Raw genomic sequence first — 21,675 nt, forward strand, 5'->3', positions numbered from 1 at the left:
CTTAACACCTCGAATAATGTCAATATCCAATTTCAGAATGTGAATCGCACGTTTAAGCACGATCAATTTCAAGACATGAATCCTTAAAGATAAGAAAATAACTTGATAGATCAAGTCAAGCTGGTAAAGCTGGAAACTAATTAACAGACAAATATTTCAAGAATCAAGACAATGGGTTAGTAAAAGTCTTCATATTTTAATTTCTACGAAGGTTCCTTTTCATTTTAAGTGGAACATGTGGCCAAAGTTGATAAACTGCAGGCCCCGCAGACAGAATTCGGTGTCAAAACCTACCATTCAGTTTGGTCATAAGAAATTTAGTAGATTGGTACTTCCGGTTAGAGTCTGATAAAAGAAAACTAGAAAAGAGAGAGACATGGAGGCAAGGAAGTCAGAATTCAGCATGATCATGTCAGTTCTTCTTCCAGTGTTTCTTCTCCAATTGCCAAAACCAACAACATCAGCAACGCCTCGCCTTCAGCCGAGCAAGCATTTTATCCTAGTTCACGGGGCATGTCATGGAGCCTGGTCCTGGTACAAGCTAGTTGCGTTGCTAAGATCAGCAGGTCATAACGTCACAGCTCTTGACTTGGCAGCTTCAGGAATCAATCCAAAGCAGGTCTACGATGTCAAGTATATATCTGATTACTTTCAGCCACTGAGGGATTTCATGGCTTCCCTTTCTTCAAATGAAAGGGTGATCCTTGTTGGCCACAGTTTCGGTGGACTCGCAATTTCGCAGGCCATGGAAATTTTCCCCGAGAAAATTACTGTTGCTGTTTTTATAACTGCTTTGATGCCTGGTCCAGAGCTCAAAATATCCATCCTTAACCAAGAGGTATGCCTTTGCTAACCAAGATTGGTCACATACCTGATATTCCTTTGTTTTTTTTTTGGGTGGTGGTTGTTAGTAAGGTTTCATTTTGAGTAAAAGTTACTTGCAGGCATTGAGTGATTTGCAAAGACTGATTGTGGAACCAAAGAAAATAATAATAGCAAGATGATTTTTTCAGAACTAGATGGGGTGTTCGTGCCAAATTTTTAAAACCACAAGGGGTGTTAGTCTGTCATTTTTACCTCTTTTCTTTCCAGCCTGCGATAGAATGTGAATCAGCAAGTTAAGCAGTATGCAAACCAGTACGGTTGGCATCAGACACTCAACAATGACGTTGTTTTGTTGTCAAATTTGACGGTTAAAATGTTATTGTCAATTACTGCCACAAAGAAAGCAAAGCTTCATTCACTCAGAATGCTTGAATTTATGAAACAGAAAAATAGTTTCTTGGGTTCCTTCCAAGTTCCAACACCTGCCTAGGATATTCATCCTTGAAGGCTGAAGCCCCACAAACAGCATAAACGACTCTCAGATTAAACGATAAACGCCCACCCCAGCAGTCTCTTGAGTGAGTACCAGCCTGTTATTGTAAAGACTATTTAGGATAGAAAATGACCATAGAACGTTGCTTTGCATTCCATCAGGTTGGCCTTTTGAAGTACTTGAAAGTAACTAAATGGAAAGTCGGTGTATGCAAGACAATACTACTTATAAGGGCAGAAGATTTGACAGCTGGTTAGTCCTTTGTCCTATGTCCTTTCTGATCAATTTTACACTCTGCTGTTGTAGTCATTCAGGAGACAGAATTCTCTACTAGATAGCCATTTTCTTTATGACAACGGACCAAATAATCCTCCAACTGCTTTTGTCTTTGGACCAAAGCACTTATCAGCAAAAGTATATCAACGCAGCCCAATTGAGGTAAGGAGAATTAGATTGTCTGTTTCTAGGATTAAAGTTCAAATATGGATTAAGCACTCATAGCTTGTATCTATTCCAGATTATTCACAGCGTCATATAAACTTCATTACCAATTGTGCCCCCATTTGTTGTAGGATTTGGCACTGGCTACAATGTTGCTGAGACCTTTATTCCTGTACAGCGAAGAGGACATGACAAAAGAGCTAATGTTGACGACAAGGAATTATGGATCTGTTAGTCGTGTGTTTATTATAGCGGATGAAGATAAGCTGCAAGAGAAGGGTTTTCAGGAATGGATGATACAAAAAAATCCCCCTGATGAAGTGGTTGAGATCACATGGTCATGATCTCGAAGCCAATTGAGCTCTTGGTTCGTCTTCTAGGAATTGCTGGGAAGTACTCTTGATTAGTCACAGGGTCTGATCATACGATTAGTTTTGCTCTTTTGTTATTTAAAGACTTGTTCATTCAGTCACTGAAATGGACATTTATGGTATTCAAGTCTTCCAAGTAATACACAATTTTGCTCCTCTATTGAAAAGCTTTTTCCTCTTTTCTAATGGAAAAGGATAGAATAAGCTGTCAATATCTGCTGAGCTAGACCATATGCTTCAGCAATCAATAAAATGTTAATGCAAGAAGTATACATTCTGCAACTAAGGCCCTACAGTGAAGTAAACACTGCCATGCTTCAAGAATGTTTGGTGTTACATTCTTCCTCTTCATTCAGTGGAAAACGTCCGCCTAGGAGGTGGAGCTTAAAGAATCTCACCTGCACTTTAAATTTGCTCAAGGGAAAAAGAAAACAGTTTGCTTGATTATTATATGCAGACATAAATTGATTAAAATCGCTGGCATGCAAATCATATGAATGTTTGATGTGATGCCACAGATGAGTCGAAAGTGCAATTATTGTCATTTAGTTTGAATATTTTAACTTGTCAGCATACAAATATTAACGCTTATCCATTACTCCATTAATTTAACAAAAAGGTTCTCCAGTTTCTTCAAACTGGGGTACTAAAAAAGTCCTAGTTTCAATATTTTAGATGGTTATTTATTGTCCTGGCAGGCAGAGAAAGAGAAATAAAGCTTACATATAATACAATGACATAGGCTTCTTCGTTAACTTGAACAAATGAATAGAGACAAAGGACGAAGTTATATCCACATCCAGAGTGATACTTTGAAATCCTGATTGCTGCAGAGTGCAAATTTTGTATGTAATTGGAGCTAAAAAATGAGCAAAACTCCTTTCAGAATATGCCAACTCTTGTGAATCTCGCTCATATGAATCCTCCTTTTGAATGCAAAGAACATACCAACACTTTGTCATTCTACAGAAGCCAGAGTATTATGATCCTGATAGAGGCAGAGGCCTATGCACTGCCCATATTGACCATTCATCCCGAAACTGCAAGTCTTTTCTGATTTTCGGTCCTTATTTAAGATATATTACATATTGTCAGCGGTAACAAACTAATAAACCAAGCATTCTGCTCATCAAACATAGCAACCATCTTGCAGGTGAAAGCATTCTTTATTGCACTGAAAAACAATAACAATTAGAACTTGGAAGCCATTACTGTCCTGAAGAAACAAGAAGAAACGAAAAGGGCCCAAATCACCTTAGCAGTGACATTTCCTAACAAATTTTGCCGGGGAAATGACAAGCAAAAACTTCAAGTATAAATCTCAATTTATGTGCAAAGGTACATCGAGACAAAATGCATATGCATCACAAAGATGGACAGACGTGATACAATCTTGAAAATGGAAGATACAAGCTCAGCTATACATTACTGAAACAGCACACGCACAAGGGCTCTCCTAGACATATTTTGGTGGCAAAAAAAAAGGATTCAAGGAAGAAGACCGACATATGGAGCTGGAACGGTATAAGCTGGATTGGAAGCAAAGAGATGCCGCGAGGTGGTTTGATCGACAACCATTCCAACAGCGTTGATAAAGACCACCACGAACTCAATTACAAGGTTCAGTAGTTCTATGCATAATTCCAATCTCTGGATCACCATTTTTAGCTGCTGCTAGAGTATCCTTCCTTTTGTCCCCAACTGTTCCAAATTTCAACTCTTTTATTTTGTTTTGTGAAAAGAATTCCAACCATTTTTATACTTGACAGACTTCCTGTCTGAGTTATGCAGAGATAAAGTTGGCTTTTGGAAACTCCAATGGTCACGCCACCTCTTCGTTCTTTTTTTTTTTTTTTTTTTTTTTTTTGCCTGACCTTCTTTCTGATAGCAATACCCCATCCTGTGTTAGGTGATTGGGTATACGAAATGGGTAGATGGGCAATTATTGTGTTGATTAATAGTAGTACAATATATATCTCTTCCAACGGGGAATATGACCTTATTATTTAGTAGTAATTGAAAGTCTCGATTTTTTTTTTATTTATTATTATTGAAAGTCTAGATTACAACACCACAGTCAATATCTGGACTTATCCATAACAGGTTAGACCAAAAACAAGGAAAAATGCTGCAAACCAATGCAGATTGCGGGGTGCTTGCGGATATAGGTGACAAATAAATTTATTTAGTTAAATTTACTCATATTCGTTCATAAATAGATGGATATGGATATCTTGAATTTTTGCATATAAGTATAAATGAGTTACTCAAAAATATTAATTTATTAAATGGGTATTATTGGGTAACCCATCAAATCCAATTAATCCATTTAGAATTGTCTTTTCCCAAACCTCCTCTCTTCTCCCATTCATTTTTTTTTTCAAATTTTTTATTTTGTCATGATATTAACTACTTTTGTTTCATTATTATTATTATTTGTTGGTTTTATTTTATCATTTTATTCTCTCTTAGTTTGTTAACTTGCTCTTTTTTAGTATTACCAATTTATAACAAGTTTTAGTCTTTTTTCCTACCTTTCCAAAATAAAATTTTAAATTTACATATTAAAAAAATGTTAGGAGTTCAAAATTTTTTGGATTAAATTTTTATATTAATTTTTATAGTACTTTGTTCAAAATTTTATATTCTTATTGTTCAATTGTTAAATAGTATGTAATTTTATAACATAGAGTACGGATGGAAAAAATTTAGTAATTAAGCTTATTGAACATTATAAGTAAATATTTAAAATTAATGATGGGGTGCAAAGGGTGGTATAAATTGAGTTATAAATGGATAATTAGGTTACCCAATTCATATTTTGACTTATCCATTTATATCAATCTAATTAAATGGATATAAATAAGTTGACTCATTTCTACCTATTACTCATTTTAACCAATCTAAACCCGTTTAAGTCACTCATTTTGATATCTTTACCTTTGGGGAAGGAACCCACTGGCAACTGGATTTTTATGCAGATTGTCCGTACCAATGGATATATCTTAAACTAATATATAAGCTGTCTCGGTAATTTGAAGTGATCTTGCGGGAAACTGGCTTTTCATTATCTTACTCTGCCCAAATCAAAATGCACATCAGAATGCTTTATTCATGCACATAAAAATGTGAATCATGAGCACGTATTATTCTTGAAGCACTTCATTGCTCAGGATTTAAATCCCGTGGTAAATGTTGTCTAAACAGTTGCGCGATAATTCGTTTGGATTAACTGTTTTTTGAGGTGTTTTTGAAATATTTTATTGTAATAATGTAGGTGAAAATTTTTTACTGTAAATGAAGTTGTTTTTGATATTTTTGAGATTATTTTTATTTGTATATTATTGTATATGAAAATTTTATTTTTTAAAAAATGATCGATCCAAACGGAGTCAACGTGAATACTACTCTGTTCTCTGTGCCTACAGTGCATTGTATGAACTAACTTACCAAACACGACAAGTTTCTTGAAAATTTTCAGAAACAATCTCATACAACTGTAGCAAACTGATTACTTGTCTGAATGAAATTCCACATCGATATCGTCTCTAGGTCCTTTAAGAACACATTCGACTTTTGTCCAAAAATTGTGAACAGTTGTAATAACCGAAAACGGGGAGAAGGAATGACGGAATTTTGGGCCCCTTCTCAAAGGTACCCTATTTCCTTCCTGGCCGTGGACCACGGCTCGACGTCATTTAAAAATCATAAAATCTAGCCGTTATGAGCAAATTATTTACACTTCAAATTTCAACCCCTTGCTTTTCCTTTTTTCTTCAAAAAGACCCACCCTGCCCCCCAAATTAGCCTCTGCGGTTCGCACATTTCAAATCCCACAGCCGCGGTGGTGCTTACAATTTTACGCCACCCTCAAAATTCAAAATCTCCTCAAATCCCAGCCGTCCATCCAACCCCAACGCGCCACCCTTGTTACCAAACCCATAATAGTCATAGTGAGTAGAGTACTAGTGCTCAACTTCTCCTTTCAAGATTTCAAGACTCCCCCCTCCCCTCTCCAAATACTACACAGCACATGAAGAATCTGCGGAGAAACTCACTTAATTTCCCTTCTTACCACTGCTTATAGAGCATTAAATCAAGCCGAAGAGTAAAAATCAAGCACTGGATCAGCTAAATATAGCTGCTTTTCTCTACCTCAGAGGAACACAATTTCAGGGTCTCGTGGACTGAGAATTCTTTTTGTCATTTCCTCAGCCAGGTAAACCATCGAAAATCCCTTCTTCATCTTTTCTTTTTTTTTTTCTCAAGAAATCAAGAAACCTCTTATTTCTCACTTCTGTTTGCTCGTCTTCTGTACAGAATGTTGAGAGATCTCAAGTTCTTGCGCCGAAACACTGGGAAGGATTCCAGTATAGAGGATGCTGAGAATGTTCCACTGAATCCAAAGGACTCATTGGTTCCTCAGATTGGTTCAGATTCATCATCAAGGCCCCCCTTAAATGTAATTCAAGAACCAGCCCAGGTTTTGAAAGGTGGCTTAGATCAAGAAATGAGTGTTAGGGCCAGTAAAACTGATAGAACCCCTACTAAGTCCACCAAAGCTACAACCTCGGTGCACCTTCGTACACCGGAAAAGCAGGGCAAAAATCGATTCGGTTGGGCCCAGAAAAGTGAATCAAGTTCAAATGCTGCAGAAATGAAGGGTGATGGGAATGGTAATACGCGGACAGTGGCCAATGTTGTAACTCCTCGTTCGACTAGGACTATGGGGAGGGCTAATAATTCCAGTTATTCAGAGTGTAATTCAACTCAAAGCACACCTACAAAGAGTGTGAGCAAGCCTCAAAATCCGGGATTTTGTTTGGCTAGTGGTTCTAGGCCTCCTCCTAGTGGTGGTGCTCGGATGTCCAACTTTGCTGCTCTGTCTAAAGGGATACCAATTTCTTGTAATTCAGTTACTGTTGTCAATTCTGTCGAGGTCCCCCATTTTGAACCCAAGGAGGACCCCTCATTCTGGTTGGAGCACAATGTCCAGGTAAGCTGCTTTTATTGATGTGCTATGTCTTTTCAGCTCTCGATGAATATATTTGTTTATTTTTTTTCCTTACATTATTTGTAAAAGATGTAAATTTGGAAGCTAAGCATTGAATTTATTTAGGTTTTGATACGTGTACGGCCTCTCAGCAATGCAGAAAAAAGTACTCATGGTTACTCTAGGTGCCTGAAGCAGGAAAGTGCACAAACCATCACCTGGATTGGGCAACCTGAAACACGGTTCACATTTGATCATGTTGCCTGTGAATCAATAGACCAGGTATTCTATTAGATTAAAAAAAAAGCAATTACGAATGAATTTCTTGAGGAAATTTCCTTCGTCTAATATCGAAACTATTGCAATTTTTCAGGAAACACTTTTCAGGTTGGTTGGTTTGTCAATGGTGGAGAACTGCTTATCTGGATACAACAGCTGTATGTTTGCTTATGGGCAGGTATGAAATATAAATTGCACGTTCTTCTTAAAATCATTAGAAGTAAACTGGGGAGTGTATATATTGTTGGCTTTCATTTACCAAAGTAGAAGCCTGCAGAATTACCAAGCATTTCATAGGAAAGAATGCAACTGAGACAAAAAAATAAAATAAAATCGTAGGAGAGTATTTCCGAGAATCCCTATCAATAGATAGAATCTGATGCGTATCTTGACTGAACTAAAAGGATATATTACTTCTTATATTTGCTTTATTCTATTGTCTGGCTCTAAATGTCCTCTCCCGCTAAATATTTTGAGACTCTTCTATGATTTTAAAATGTGTAAACTGTCAACAGTTTTACAATTTTCTGTCTCTCCTGGCTTCCTTGAATAACTATTGCCTTTCCTCTGCTAATTATACTTGGTTTTAGGTGTCTGTGTTGCTGTCAAAGTTTCCTCCTTTTCAAAATGCGGCAGTTTTTTCAGCTCTGGTTGTTCACTTGTGGTGTTAATCAAAATTTATTGAACCATTAAACCTTGTCCATATGTAGTTTGAAGTAAAATTGCTTTAATCTGCTTATCTTTTCTTGGGTTTAGCCTGAAGTCAATAGCTTGTCCTGAAATGTAAAAGTTAAACAATGCAGACAGGAAGTGGGAAGACGCACACAATGCTTGGTGACATTGATGAGCTAGAAATTAAACCCAGCTTAAATCGTGGTATGACGCCACGGATATTTGAGTTCTTGTTTGCAAGAATCAGAGCAGTAAGATTAACGCCTTTTCTTTCTTTTGTTCAGTCAACTTCTGATTTAAGTATTTTAACCATATTTGAACATGCTTTCTATGACTCTTTACCATTCAGGAACAGGAAAGTCGTAAGGATGAGAAATTACGATATCATTGCAAATGTTCATTTTTAGAGATCTATAATGAGCAGATTAGTGATCTCCTTGATCCTTCATCAACAAACTTACAGGTACTTTCGGTTCTGCCTTTGTACTAATATGACTTTAAACACACATGAAAGGTTTTGGATGTTTTCTGATAATTAAATTTTCCATTTCAAGTTGCGTGAGGATATCAAGAAAGGTGTGTACGTTGAAAATCTATCAGAATTTGAAGTCCAAACTGTTGGTGACATTCTTAGACTTTTGAGACAGGTGACTACTTCTACTTAGTAATTCAATTTGGAAAATGTCTCTACATGCTGAGCTTTAATGTTGCTGCTTAGGGTTCTTCAAACAGGAAAGTTGCAGCTACCAATATGAACAGAGAAAGCAGCAGGTCACACAGTGTTTTTACATGTGAAATTGAGAGTAGTTGGGAAAAGGACTCCACATGTAATTTCCGTTTCGCACGGCTGAACCTTGTCGATCTTGCTGGTTCTGAAAGGTAGCGCTCTAATATAATCAAGCTTGCCATTCATTTACTATGTCAAAAACATGAACTCCAATATGTATGCCACATTGCCCTCGCTTGCAACAGGCAAAAGACTTCTGGCGCTGAAGGTGAACGTCTAAAGGAGGCAGCAAATATCAACAAATCGTTATCTACTCTAGGGTATGCTCAACATCATTATATGCTGCTGCCAGTATTACCCTTTTGGTGGCAGGCTCCTATATTTAACTTTATTTATATTTTTCCCTCTTGCAGACATGTAATAATGGTTCTTGTGGATGTTGCAAATGGAAGACCAAGGCATATTCCATATAGAGACTCCAGGCTGACATTTTTGCTTCAGGTCAAGTAAAAGTTATTTCTTGCTCGTCATTGAGCATTAACGTATACATACTTTTGTTCTCACAAGGAATGTAATACAGGATTCTCTGGGTGGAAACTCGAAAACAATGATAATAGCCAACGTCAGCCCTTCTATTTGGTCCGTACATATGTTTTTGCTACTTTGATGCACTGTGCCTAGAATGTAGAGGTCCTGAAATTAGATGGACTTTAACTTCATTTCTCTTCTTCAGCTCAGCTGCAGAAACACTGAACACTTTAAAGTTTGCTCAGCGAGCAAAGCTCATTCAGAACAATGTAAGCTATTTTCCTAGTGTATCTAATGTGATCCAGCTCATTTTCAGATTCAACCAATATATTAACTCCTCTTTTTTTCTTTGTTTTTATCTCTCTTTTGTGATAAAATAGGCTGTTGTTAATGAAGATACTTCTGGAGATGTTGTCACATTACAAAACCAGATACGGCTTCTTAAGGTAGCATCTTCTGTTTTGCTGATCTCAATATGCAATCAGTCCAGAAATTTGATCTTTTATGGAACTATTCAACAGGAGGAGCTTTCTGTTCTCAAACATCAAAATGTATCCCGAGCTTTGACATTTGGTCCACTTATGGTGAATAATACACATGAAGATGGCAGTAGTTGCTATGAAGAAGCATTTGAAATAGATCAGCAGTCTTATTTACTTGATAAAGACAAAGGCAGTCTGAGATTATCTACTAAACAGGTATAATAGCTTCCTTTTTGTGCACAACCCTTCTTGCATTTTTTATGTTTCCAGTAATTATCTGCCTCAAACATCAATTAAACGGAGAGGACATGGAGCATTTAGTGGCTGAGGGATCTAATGATAGGAAATGGAGATATCATCAGGCAATAGGACAGAGGATGAGATTAATTATGTCCAACAAATGACAATTGACCATTAGTGTACAGAATGTGGAAGTAATTTTTGCTATTCATATATCATGCATTGTCCACTACGTCACTGTGCCACTCATGAATTAGTTGAATTGCAAGAGAAAAGCTCTATATAACCGATTCCTTTCTAGAATTAAAATACAATTTTAATTTTCATCTTTATGACTTCAAGATCTTTCTTGCTTATGAAATGCTTGTGATGTTTAATTTTAGAATATCTTTTTTTCTGCCATATCCAGCTATTTTATTCTTCAGTTTTTTCTTATCCAGTTCAAATCATTGGAGACTACACTTGCTGGTGCTTTAAGGAGAGAACAGATGGCAGAAATTTCTATTAAACAACTTGAAGCTGAGATTGAGCAGCTGAACCGTCTGGTAGTCCTGATCCTATCTTCTTATATATGTGCTTTTTTTCACAAGAAGAGCCACACTAATCACAAAACACAAGTTATATTGTCATATAGCTCTAAATTCTTTACTTGCTTGATTTTCCTTGCATAATAATACACTGTTTCACAGGTGCGTCAAAGGGAGGAAGACACCAGGTGCACAAAGATGATGTTGAAATTCAGGGAAGACAAGATTCAACGATTGGAGTCTCTTCTTGGTGGATTAATGCCAACAGATGCTTACTTATTGGAAGAGAACAGGGAGCTTTCCAATGAAGTTCAGTTGCTTCGAGCTAAAGTAGAAAAAAATCCAGAAGTGACTCGCTTTGCCCTTGAAAACATTAGGCTTCTAGAACAACTTCGAAGGTAGGATTTCTAAGAATAAAAATCATGAGACATTCTAAAATACTTGCAAGATTAAGAGGTATTGATTTTGGTCTAAAAGTTCATTATTTCTGCTGGTAGATTTCAGGACTTCTATGAAGAAGGGGAGAGAGAAATGCTATCAGCAGAGGTATCTGAACTTCGGGATCAGGTATTCAAGAATCTGAAAAACAGCCGAGATGCTTTTTCTGTTCTCAAGTTTGTGGCATGTATTAACACTATCCCCCTTTTTGACAGTTAATTTTTTCTCTTGACGGGACATTGAAGCAACTTAACCATCTAGACATGAGCATGCTGCCTAATGTAATCCTCTAAAGTACCTTTTAATCTCTTTCTACTGCCATTCCAGATTTAGGTTCAAAATTAGAATAGAAATAGAAGAGATTGTAAGTATCAAACCCTTAACGCCTTACATAATTAATTCTTTGTCCCTTTGTGACAGCAGGGCATAGATGTACCCGAAGAGAATGATTCAGTTCACGAAGAGGTTTGAATTCTCATCTCCAAAGAGTTGGGTGTAATTCCATGATCTTGATTTCTCATATCTGATATGTAGTCTTATATTGCAGTTAAAAAGAACACTGTGTGAATTAGAAGAATGCAGGACTAACCTAAACCGCTGCTTAGAGTACAATGCAAAGCTCAGCAGGTAAAGAGTTCGTTCCTGCTGCATCTTTTCTTCTTCTTTTTTTCTTTTTTGGCTCAACAATTTCAGACTCTGCAGGGAAGTTGAGGATTTGCACTCTTCATTAAGCATTAGTAGATCTGGAGCTGAGGAACAGGATGGCAATATTAAAGTCATTAAGGTAACTTTCTTGGACAATGGCATTCCATTTTATGGGTAGCTAAAGATCACGTTTGGCTCGGCAAGTGGATGAGGCCCATAAATATGCTTTTCTTGAGTTTTGCAAAAGGTCAAAGAACATTTCTTATTTGAGGGATGTGAATAAACTTATTAAATTTATTCATCTTAATTGCTCTTGATCACAACATGTAATTAGTTATGTTTCGAGGAACAGTATATTTAAAATCTCTGTTAATATTGTTGTAAATAATAGCTAATGTATTAAACAGTATATTAACAGGAAGTTATTGAATAACAGTTCCTTTGTAAGTGCAGAAGTGATGTTTAATATGCAAGTCAATTTATCTAACATGAAATTCTGGTCTTTGTATAATTACAGAAGTGCATTTAGTAGGTTTTGTAGCTTAAGAACGTTTCAGGATGATTTGCAGTTCTTAGCATATGCATGAACCTTGTTAGTGGAGCATAATGACCATATGTTATCTTTCTTGCACAGTATGTGTCATACAATATAGGATATGCACTTTCAAGTTGTTGATGAGGATAATTTTCCATGACTTTCCAGGAGTCCATAACGGAAGCTCCATCTTTCCATAATGAGCCAATAGAGGCTGCTCAGAAAGTGAAGAAAGAAACTTGGCCAGGAAATATGAATGAACAAATAGAAGAAGTTCTTGATTTGCAACTGGAGTTGGATATTCTGAAAGTTATTCTCAAAGAAGAGAGGTCTTACCGTCAGCAAGCCGAGACAAGGGCACAATCCCTGAACAGAGATCTTAGTCTGTCAAAGGAAAAGGTCCTTTTGATAACCAAACAGTGTGATGCTGTGGAAGAAGAACTAAAGGAAGCAAAATCCATCATTGAAGCTCTCGAGTCACAACAAATTCTAGTGATCAATGAGTTAGAGGAACTCAGAAACGCTAACACCCAGAACGTGGAAACTTTGCACAAACAGAAGCTTGAACTCTCTACTCTGAAGGAGCAAACTGGTTGTCAAGATTTCAAAAATCTTCCATCAACTACGCACAATGAAGATTGTTCTTTAGAAGAGAAGCTGAACAAGATGCATGCTTCTCTAGAAAAAGCCAACAGACTCAATAAGTGGTACCAAAGTGACAGAGCATTTCAGGCATCCAATGAAGAACAAATGGATGAGGTCCGTAGGCAGGTTGAGGCTGAAACTGCCGAGGTCATTGTATGCCTGCAGGAAGAACTTTATCTTCTTCAGCAAGAAGTCCAAGCAGGTAATGAGAAAGAGATGGAGACCAAAGAGAGCTTGGCAGTTTTGCAAACTGAAATAAAAGAATTGCAGGAAAAATTATCTTTGATGACCCAAGAAAACACAAAATTGAGCAAATTGCTAGAGAACAAAGAAAATGAATTAGCACAATTGTCTGGAGAATGGGATCTGTTGACCAATGAGATTGAAGCTGTTCTTCAAGGTGGGCATGAGTCCCTTAAAGATGCATCAGATCAACTGACTACTATCTCAAGTTCATTTCCCCAGAAAAGCAGTTGGATTTCTGCTCAATTTGGAAGGATGGCAAAACACATTTTTGAGAAGGAATTGCTGATTGAAGAGCTCAACCATTATTTAGATGTTGCTTCCAGTAAAAGAAATGAAATGGAGTGCATGCTGAGTTCTTTAAGAGGAGCCGCTCTGGTTATGACTGAAGTGCACCAGCAAGAGTGCAGTAGAAAGGACAAAGAGATAATCCAGCTATCTTCCCAGTTGACTGCTGAATCTTCCACGATTCTTGAACTGAATAACAGAATCAAGCACGTCGAGGATCATCTTAGAAATGCTTCAACTTGTGCAACAGTTGCTTTTGTTATTGTGAATCGATTATCTGAGTTGAACTCTAATCATCTTGATGCATTAAAGCATTTGGATAAACAGCTCAAGGAACTAGTAGAAACAAACACTAACAAGGATTGTGTTATTCAGAGTCAGGCTTCGATAATTGGCGAAGCAGAGAAGCAGGTTCAGTCTCTTAAAAAAGACTTAGAAGGGTTGAAGGCAAGCTGCAGTGATCTAAGTCTGAAGCTATCTGAGGAGCAGAAATGCGGTAATGCTTTGAGACTGGAGCTAGAAGACTATGAAGAAAAAACTATCTTGAAAACAGGAGAGAAACTTACAGAGTTCAAAAATGGTGTTTCAGAAGTGAGATCTTACATGAAGGAGTATGTGGAGACAATTGGAAGTTTTGGAGGACATGATTCTACAGAAACTTCTACATGCTTCTCCGTCAATGAAAATGATGACAAACGGGTAATTTAGCACTTTCCTTATTTAATCTAGCTGACTCTTTAGTTCATTCACCCTTTAAAAAAGAATGAAGCATAAGATTTCCTCAGAATTTCATTTACTAATTGTGTCTATGTTGGTATTTGTTGCAGACAGGTATGGAGACAAAAGAAGCTTTCAAATACATGAACTCATGTGCTGACGGAGATATAATATTTAAATCACCAGGATGTTTTGCTGACCTAGGAAATAACAGAAGTGGTGAGAACATTTTGGAGTGTCAAAATACTTTGAAGGATGTAAACAACAAAGATGCCACCATTATGCTTCTGAAGAAAGAAATAGAATCTGCTCTCGAAAGCTTGAATGGGGTGCAAGCTGAGATGTCCAAATTACGAGATGAGAAAGATAAATTCTACACATCCGAGAAAGAGATCCAGAGGGGCATTGAGTGCATTGTGAATCAGGTAGTTCTTTTGCAGAATGCTATGGATTATTTTGAAGAGGAATCAAAATTCAGGATTGATAGTCTGGAATTTAAGCTACATGGGTTGGAAGAAATTGTGCAGCACTCTTGTAATTCCTGGATCAAGCAAAAAGAGGTAATCCATTCCAAATTTGTTGATTCTTATTTAAGTGGAATATCTAATAACTCAGGCTGCCTAATTTGATCAAGCAATAAGTGGAATTTCTGATCAATCTTGCAAAACTGTGAATGGACAAGCTCGTTCCTGTTTTTCATAATTGACAACACTATAAATAACCTAAATTTACAAGTTAGGGTAAGAAAAAATATTCACCTTCCTCTGTCAGATTGTGTGTTTACCATTATCCTATAACAAATTCTAGTCTCGGCTATTAACTGAGTCCTAATTGATCGTCTCCCTTGTTAATACTTGATAATTTAACCTGTACTTTTTTGCAGTTGCTTGAGGCAGAGCTTGGGGATGCAAGGGCAGTTTCCACGCAGAAAGACACTGAAGCTTCCTGCATTCTTGCTAAATTTGAAGAGGTCCAAGACACCATGAAAGATGCAGATATAATGATAAATGAACTTATGATAGCGAATGAAACCCTAAAGCTTGAGGTTAAAGAGCTCAGGAAAAAGGAGGTTTCGCTAATTTGTGACAGCGATTCCCTTATCAGGCAAGTTCAAAGCTTGCAGATCATAAACGATCAGAAGAATTGCCACCTTGAAGAAGTCGAAAGACAGTTGAAATCAGATTTTGAAACAATGAAGAGCTCAGTAATGGAAATGGAGTTGGTTTTTTCACAGGTCCAAACTGCTTCGATCAAAGATTGTTTGTCTGTAGCCTCTGATTGCCTTTCCATGAGGTCTTACTTTCATGACTCCATAAAGTTAATGAGCTCATGTCTTGAGGACATCTGGTCTGAGATCATTATCAAGGATTCTGCTGTGTCCGTTCTGCACCTTTGTCATTTGGGAATTCTCTTGGAAACAGTGACTGGATTAAATGCAGAAAATGGTTTGCTAAGCCGTGGGTTTGGTGAATCTAATGCAGTTATATCTGAGTTGAGAGAGCAGAATATCAAATCAAGGAGAGAGCTTGAGAGTTGCAGAAGTCTTGAGGGCAAGTTATTGGCTGACATCAAAAATAGTTTTGATCGCATATCCAGGAAAGAGGATGAAACTGGGGAACTCAGCATCAAGCTAACTACTTTTGAGCAAAAGATAATGGATCTACAGTTTCAAGAAGAGTTAATGTTGCAAAGGTCTAACCATATGGGATCAGAACTTGCAGTGCTAATGAAGGAGCTGGATCTCAGTAACCAGAATGTATTGGCATCTTTTCTAGATCGAGAAAGGTTGCTGAAAAAACAGGAGGAAGTATTCCGATCTCAGCAGGACAATTTCATAATGGAAATGTCTGCAAGAGATTTTGAATTTTTGATCATGTCATTGCAGTTAGAACAAGTGACTGCTATAAAAGCTGACATTGAGAAAGAACAGCAAAGTTCTATTGAAGTTCTTGAGACTTTCAAGGAAGACATGATTTTCCAAGTTATAAATGCAAGAGTAACTGAATCAATCTTGCTTGAGACAGAAGAAGAACATTCTTCTCTACAGAAGGAATTTGAAGTAGCAGGAAAGGAGCTGCAAGCAATGCTGTCAGAGCTTGACAAAAGGAATGCAACAATTTCTCAAATGGAAGATTTCAACAGAACTCTTCTTCTTGATGCTCAGTCACTAAATGAAGTTGCTTCTTTGAATGATAAATTGAAAGGTGAACTTGATGAGGAGATGGAAGCAAAAAAAATTCTGTCATTCCAGGTTGAGAAACTTAATGCTGAATGTCAGAAATTAATAGTAGACAAGAAGGTGATTGAAGCTGCTCTTGAACTTTCTTCTGGAGAAATCTCTACCCTTCAGCAGCAAAACCAGACATTGCAAAGTAATATTGTCTTGTTGGAAGCAACATCTCTTCAACTTCAGAATGAGCTCCAGATGAACAATTCAGAACTTAGCAAGTTCCACTCCGTCGATGAGATGGAGAAGTCAACTCGTGGGGATATAGCAAAACTCAAAGCAGAAAATTCTTTGCTCCTTCAGGAATTGGAGGAGAAGAAAGCTGAACTTATCTCATCCTTAAGGGAGAAGAACATCCTTGATGTTGAAAATAAAAAATTGGAGGATTTCATCTCTTCATTGGAAAATCAAACTGCAAAACTGCAGATAGATATGGATGAGGCAAGAGCAGAGGTAAATGAACTCCGCCTTTCTCAGTCTGTAGTCAAAGATGTCATTAAAACAAAAAGCCAGGATTTGCAAATACAAGTTGCTAGAGTCAAGGCTTTGCAAGAAGAGAAAGCTCTCTTGAGAGGTGAACTCAGAGATTACATGAGCAAGGAACGTGAATATCTAAATGCCTCAAGCTCGAAGTTTGTGAGATGTGTTGATTCAGTGGAATATTTGCATGCTGCAGGCAACAATATATGCAGTTTATCCTCTAAAGAAACTCTTTTGTTGGATGATATGTTCCAAGAATTATGTGTCGAGTTTGGAAAGATATCTAGGTTTTTGGAGGATTTTGAAAATCTAGAGAATTTAACTAAAGAGCTTGCATCTGAAACAGCTTCTTTAGAAACTGAGTTACTGAGGAAAGACGAAATTCTTGGCGGACTGCTATTTGATATGAGCTTGTTGCAGGAGTCTGCATCTAATAGTATGGACCACAAAGATGAAATTGAAGCATTGTTGGGTTCTATAAGTTCTTTGGAAGATGAACTCCAATTAAAATCAGACAATCTCAATGAAGCTGTTGCCAGAGGCCAAGAACTTGAAGCTCAGCTGCAGGAGAAAATGAGGATAATATCCTGTTTGGAGTTGGATATTGCAAAAGAACATAAGGCTGTAAGATCACTCAAGAGTGAAAATCTTGAATTGATTGCCAGCATTGAAGATGCTTTAGAAGCTAAGAAGTCCATGGAGGAGGAGTTGGTCGAGAGAAGGAAAGTCAGTGAGAACCTTGAAACTGAGGTTGCTGAAATGGGAATTGCTCTTGCTGAAATGAACATAATGATTGAGTCCTTAAAATGTAATTTGAATGATGTTACTGTTGAAAGGGATGATCTCCATGGGGAAATGCTTGTTTTAAAGAAAGGGCTGGAGATGGCACGAATTAGTGCTGAAGAAAATGGAGCACTTGCTGCAGAAGCTCAAGAGGTAGTGCTAATTTGACATACCACTCTCTTTTTGTAATTTGGGAGATTATTCCAACTGCAATTATCATGTAATACCTATAAATCTTGTTGTTTTAACAGATGGCAGAAATTAGTAAAGTTAATGTTGAAGGTAAGGAACAGGAGGTGAAGCTATTAGAGCGGTCTGTCGAAGAGCTAGAATGTACGGTCAATGTACTCGAAAATAAGGTAGTCAGTCTTGTTATACTTTTAGCTTGAAAGTCTTTATGCCATGTATTTACATCATCTCCTGCTTCGTAAGGTCGAGATACTGAAAGGAGAAGCTGAACGGCAAAGACTGCAAAGGGAGGAACTTGAAATGGAACTTCAAGCTATCAGGCAACAGATGCATAGTGTCAAAAGCTGTGATTCTGATATGAAAAGGTTTGTTGAAGCACAAAAAGCAAACAAGAGTATCAACTATTTTCAATCTTGAAATGTTCATTTCTTGACATCTTTAGGAAACTTGATGAAAAAGAGAAAATCCTTGAAGAAGCCCTTCAGCGCATCCAAATACTTGAGAGAGAGATAGCTGCAAAAGACGCAGAGGTGCAGATTTTCTTCTTTCAGTTTTCTTGTTTCAGTGGCAATTTTGAACTTGTAATGTCTTTTCAGCTGTTCAACACAATGATTTTTCTAACTGCTTTTATCATTTGGAAAGACTACTGAACTTTTTGTTCAACAGATCTCCAGATGCAGGGGTCACATCTCTGAACTAAATTTGCATGCAGAGGCCCAGGCTTCTGAGTACAAGCAAAAGGTACAATAACAGCACACATGCTTTATACTTAAACAGTAGTTGTTAAATTTTTCGTATCTCAGAATGATTCAATGAAACTTCAAAAATAGTTCAAGGTACTGGAAGCTATGTTAGAACAAGTCAAACAGGATGTCCCAGCCATCCATGCATCCGCAAATAAGTTGGAAAAAAATGCTTCAAAGTCTAGGGGCTCTGGTTCCCCTTTTAAATGTATCGGTCTGGGTTTAGTTCAACAGATAAAGTCTGAGAAAGATGAAGAGCTTAGTGCAGGAAGACATCGTATTGAAGAACTTGAGGCCCTAGCTGCAAGTAGACAAAAAGAGGTAGTGTTGATTCAATGGCTTTGACACTGATATTGGTGAAAGGAAATTTTGCTATGCTCGTTGATCAACTAACCAACCAAATCTTCTCTCAGATATTCATGTTGAATGCACGATTAGCTGCTGCAGAAAGCATGACCCATGATGTTATCCGTGATTTGTTGGGTTTAAAGTTGGACATGAATAGTTGTGCGGTAATTTGCAGTCTATCCTTGTCCTTTTTGCAAATGAATTGTTTTAGATGTAATTCTCATGTTCAGCACTAGTAGTGGTTTCTAATTTTTTGGAAGTCTACTATTTTGCTAATAGAATTTTAATCTCTTATCAGAACTTGCTGGATAATCAACAACTACAAATGCTCATGGAGAAGGCTCAACTACATAATGTTCAGGTACTTTTAGCTGTATTGTCATGTTGATATTATTGGACATTTTCAAAGAAACTTTCACATATCCATTTATTCTTCTGCTTATAGGAGCAGGAAGTAGCTAAGCTGAAGCAGCAGTTGAATGAATTTATCAAGGAGAGGAAAGGGTAATCAAATGTCAAGTTTAACCTGATATTGATCTTTGTGCTATGATGATTCATCATATTTATGTCATTTAAAACCTTTCTTCAGATGGATTGCAGAAATTGATAGAAAACAAGCTGAGATGGTGACTACACAAGTTGCGGTGGAAAAACTGCGCCAGCGAGATCAATTGCTGACAACTGAAAATGAAATGTTGAAGGTTGTAGTCTTGTTACTCTTGTACTCAACAACTGACTGGTACATAGAAATCTATAATTGCTAAACCTGTTTTGGCGTCTATGCCTTCTATCTGCTCAGATGGAGAACCTGAATTATAAGAAGAGGACTACAGAACTAGATGCAGAAGTAAAGAAGTTGTCCGGCCAGCAAAATCTCCAACAGCGAATCCATCATCATGCTAAAATCAAGGCAAGCTTTTTTGTTTTTCCTTTATACAGAACCAGATGGAATTATTTTTATTCTCAGATTGATCTTTACAACATATCAATTGATCTTCTTAAGAAAACAATGCCCTATCATCTGTGCAATCAATTGAGAATCAGCAATTTCTTGTTAACTGTAACAGGAAGAAAACAATATATTGAAGAGGCAGAACGATGAACTTAGTGTGAAGTTGAGAAAATCAGAGGCTTTGCTTTCAAGGGTGAAGCAAGAGCTGGCTCAGTTTCGGATAGCTGATGGGAGAAGTCCCTGCATCAACTTTGATGAGGAGCAACGGTTAAACGACAAGTTGATGGTTAGTCCTACATGAGAGCCATATTTAGCCTCAAGGAATATGACTTTTGCATCAGTGTATTTTGAGAGGCATGATATTGTGATGGTACAATTGTGATGAAGTTGATCATTTCTTTATAGGAAACTGAGACAGAGAGATTCCAATTGGCACAGGAGTTAGTCAGCCTATGTACCAGCATACTAAAGGTGAGAATTAGGAGAGACTCAAGAACCTCATTCCGTTATACTTTGACGTTCCTTTTCACAGCAGAACCTTTCTTAAAAGTTGATAAGTGCTCCTGAACCCCAACCAAATGTGCAGGCTGCTGGGATAACAAGGCCAACGTCTGAAGTAAATCTGGCGGTGGCTGAAGAAGCGCTTGATCAGCTCAAGAATAGGGTCAATGCCCTAGAAACAGAATTAGAAGACGTGAAATTAAAGGTAGATTGAAAGCATGTTACATTTTTAAACTAATTTAGAGGGATTTCAATGTTGACATCTGTTATATGGCCATAATGGCATCCAAAATCTAAGATGTCATTAGTTTCTCCTTTTCAGAATAGAATGAACAAAGAAAGGATCAGATTGTCTGAGCTCATGCCAGAAACCTCCACTCCATTGAGCTCACGAACAGACCCCCGCCAACAACCGACACTGCTTTCTGCTTTTGACCGATAATTCCAATTGCTGGTTTGGATGGAACATTACTGTTAGCTAGCATTTCTTCATGTTGTACATAGGGCTATAAACACTAAACAGCCATGTACGTTTTACTCACATCAATTATTTTTCTTCCCCTTTTTGTACATAACTGGATTATTTTGCAGTTTGTTTGTGCACATAAATACTCTCATATATATATATATATATATAGCTTAGTACATAAGAGAACCCAATGAAATTGTTGTTTGTACCTACTTTGTTTTCTTCAATAATCTGTTTCTCTCGTCATAAATATTATGCACCTAAAAGATATCAGTTGCGCAATGACTTTTGTTGATTTTGTTTGTCGAAAAGATAACAAATTTGTTTTTTGTTGTAGATTTTGGGTGAAGAAAATGTTCCAGGTCCATATATCTACTTATAGGACAAAGAATTCAGATTTCTTGTAAGAGTTGTTTCTTGGCGTTAATCTTACACGAGTTCTGATTACACGCATGCATGAACCGAATATCTCTCCTAATATCCAACAGATTCGCTAAAAGTAAGAACGTATTTTTCAAGAAAGTGCTCTAGTTTCCCTGAAGATGAGGAATTTTGTCTTTTGGGGGGTTGCAAGAAACAAGCATCCAAGGAAATCGATTACTAGAAAAGAAACGATGGGTTGTCCTTTTTCAGTATCCAAATCCAACTGAACCACTAGCCGATCTCTGGCCTGTCTAAGTAAGAAAAGGTTAGCGCCCATTGCTTTACACAAACTCTCCCTCCGCCGCGTCCCATCCCGTTAGTACTTTACTTTTTAAAGCCCTTGTTGGTCCCCACAAAGGCCAATCTATAATAGACAATTAATCATTTACTCATATGATCAACGGTTAGTATTCCTCTGTCACAGCCCAAGGATGGAAAATATCTGTGACGCTAAAACTCTCCTCCCTCGAA

General features: G+C 37.3%; 2 protein-coding genes across 5 annotated transcripts; both read left to right on the forward strand.

The window, feature by feature from the left end:
- Positions 1 to 272: 272 nt before the first annotated feature.
- On the forward strand, positions 273 to 2,412 carry LOC113731369 (methyl jasmonate esterase 1-like). Its single transcript, XM_027256600.2, has 3 exons — positions 273 to 838; positions 1,625 to 1,756; positions 1,891 to 2,412. The coding sequence occupies exons 1-3, from the start codon at positions 377 to 379 to the stop codon at positions 2,101 to 2,103; spliced, it is 807 nt and encodes a 268-aa protein (XP_027112401.1). The 5' UTR covers positions 273 to 376; the 3' UTR covers positions 2,104 to 2,412.
- Positions 2,413 to 5,913: 3,501 nt separating this feature from the next.
- LOC113731370 (kinesin-like protein KIN-12D) lies at positions 5,914 to 20,887 on the forward strand. 4 transcript variants are annotated; one of them, XM_027256603.2, is made up of 38 exons: positions 5,914 to 6,349; positions 6,451 to 7,126; positions 7,250 to 7,405; positions 7,497 to 7,580; positions 8,206 to 8,325; positions 8,424 to 8,537; positions 8,629 to 8,721; positions 8,793 to 8,953; positions 9,047 to 9,121; positions 9,215 to 9,302; positions 9,382 to 9,440; positions 9,535 to 9,598; positions 9,710 to 9,775; positions 9,851 to 10,027; positions 10,492 to 10,596; positions 10,741 to 10,976; positions 11,076 to 11,145; positions 11,232 to 11,297; positions 11,437 to 11,481; positions 11,564 to 11,643; positions 11,719 to 11,800; positions 12,365 to 14,071; positions 14,200 to 14,649; positions 14,973 to 17,732; positions 17,831 to 17,938; positions 18,012 to 18,133; positions 18,211 to 18,298; positions 18,435 to 18,509; positions 18,599 to 18,832; positions 18,925 to 19,023; positions 19,158 to 19,220; positions 19,305 to 19,363; positions 19,449 to 19,560; positions 19,659 to 19,769; positions 19,927 to 20,097; positions 20,217 to 20,282; positions 20,398 to 20,517; positions 20,621 to 20,887. In XM_027256603.2, exons 2-38 carry the CDS (start codon positions 6,452 to 6,454, stop codon positions 20,642 to 20,644), a joined length of 8,985 nt encoding a protein of 2,994 aa, XP_027112404.1. In that variant the 5' UTR covers positions 5,914 to 6,349; position 6,451; the 3' UTR covers positions 20,645 to 20,887. The 4 variants fall into 4 exon arrangements, with proteins under 4 accessions (XP_027112404.1, XP_027112402.1, XP_027112403.1 ...); XM_027256601.2 differs by having other exon boundaries at positions 5,915 to 6,349; positions 20,635 to 20,887; XM_027256602.2 differs by having other exon boundaries at positions 5,915 to 6,349; positions 11,440 to 11,481; positions 20,635 to 20,887.
- Positions 20,888 to 21,675: the final 788 nt, after the last annotated feature.

This window comes from Coffea arabica, chromosome 2e (assembly GCF_036785885.1).
Source record: "Coffea arabica cultivar ET-39 chromosome 2e, Coffea Arabica ET-39 HiFi, whole genome shotgun sequence".
In the NCBI taxonomy this organism is placed as follows: domain Eukaryota; kingdom Viridiplantae; phylum Streptophyta; class Magnoliopsida; order Gentianales; family Rubiaceae; genus Coffea; species Coffea arabica.

What these genes read in the sequence shown, in the direction of transcription:
- LOC113731369 (XM_027256600.2), top strand. Translation starts at nt 377, where the DNA reads ATGGAGGCAAGGAAGTCAGAATTCAGCATGATCATGTCAGTTCTTCTT. An exon ending in TATCCATCCTTAACCAAGAG is followed by an intron (nt 839 to 1,624) that starts GTATGCCTTTGC and finishes CTGCTGTTGTAG; the next exon opens with TCATTCAGGAGACAGAATTC. An exon ending in ATCAACGCAGCCCAATTGAG is followed by an intron (nt 1,757 to 1,890) that starts GTAAGGAGAATT and finishes CATTTGTTGTAG; the next exon opens with GATTTGGCACTGGCTACAAT.
- LOC113731370 (XM_027256601.2), top strand. Translation starts at nt 6,452, where the DNA reads ATGTTGAGAGATCTCAAGTTCTTGCGCCGAAACACTGGGAAGGATTCC. An exon ending in TTGCTGCAGAAGCTCAAGAG is followed by an intron (nt 17,733 to 17,830) that starts GTAGTGCTAATT and finishes TTGTTTTAACAG; the next exon opens with ATGGCAGAAATTAGTAAAGT. An exon ending in TAGCTGCAAAAGACGCAGAG is followed by an intron (nt 18,299 to 18,434) that starts GTGCAGATTTTC and finishes TTTGTTCAACAG; the next exon opens with ATCTCCAGATGCAGGGGTCA.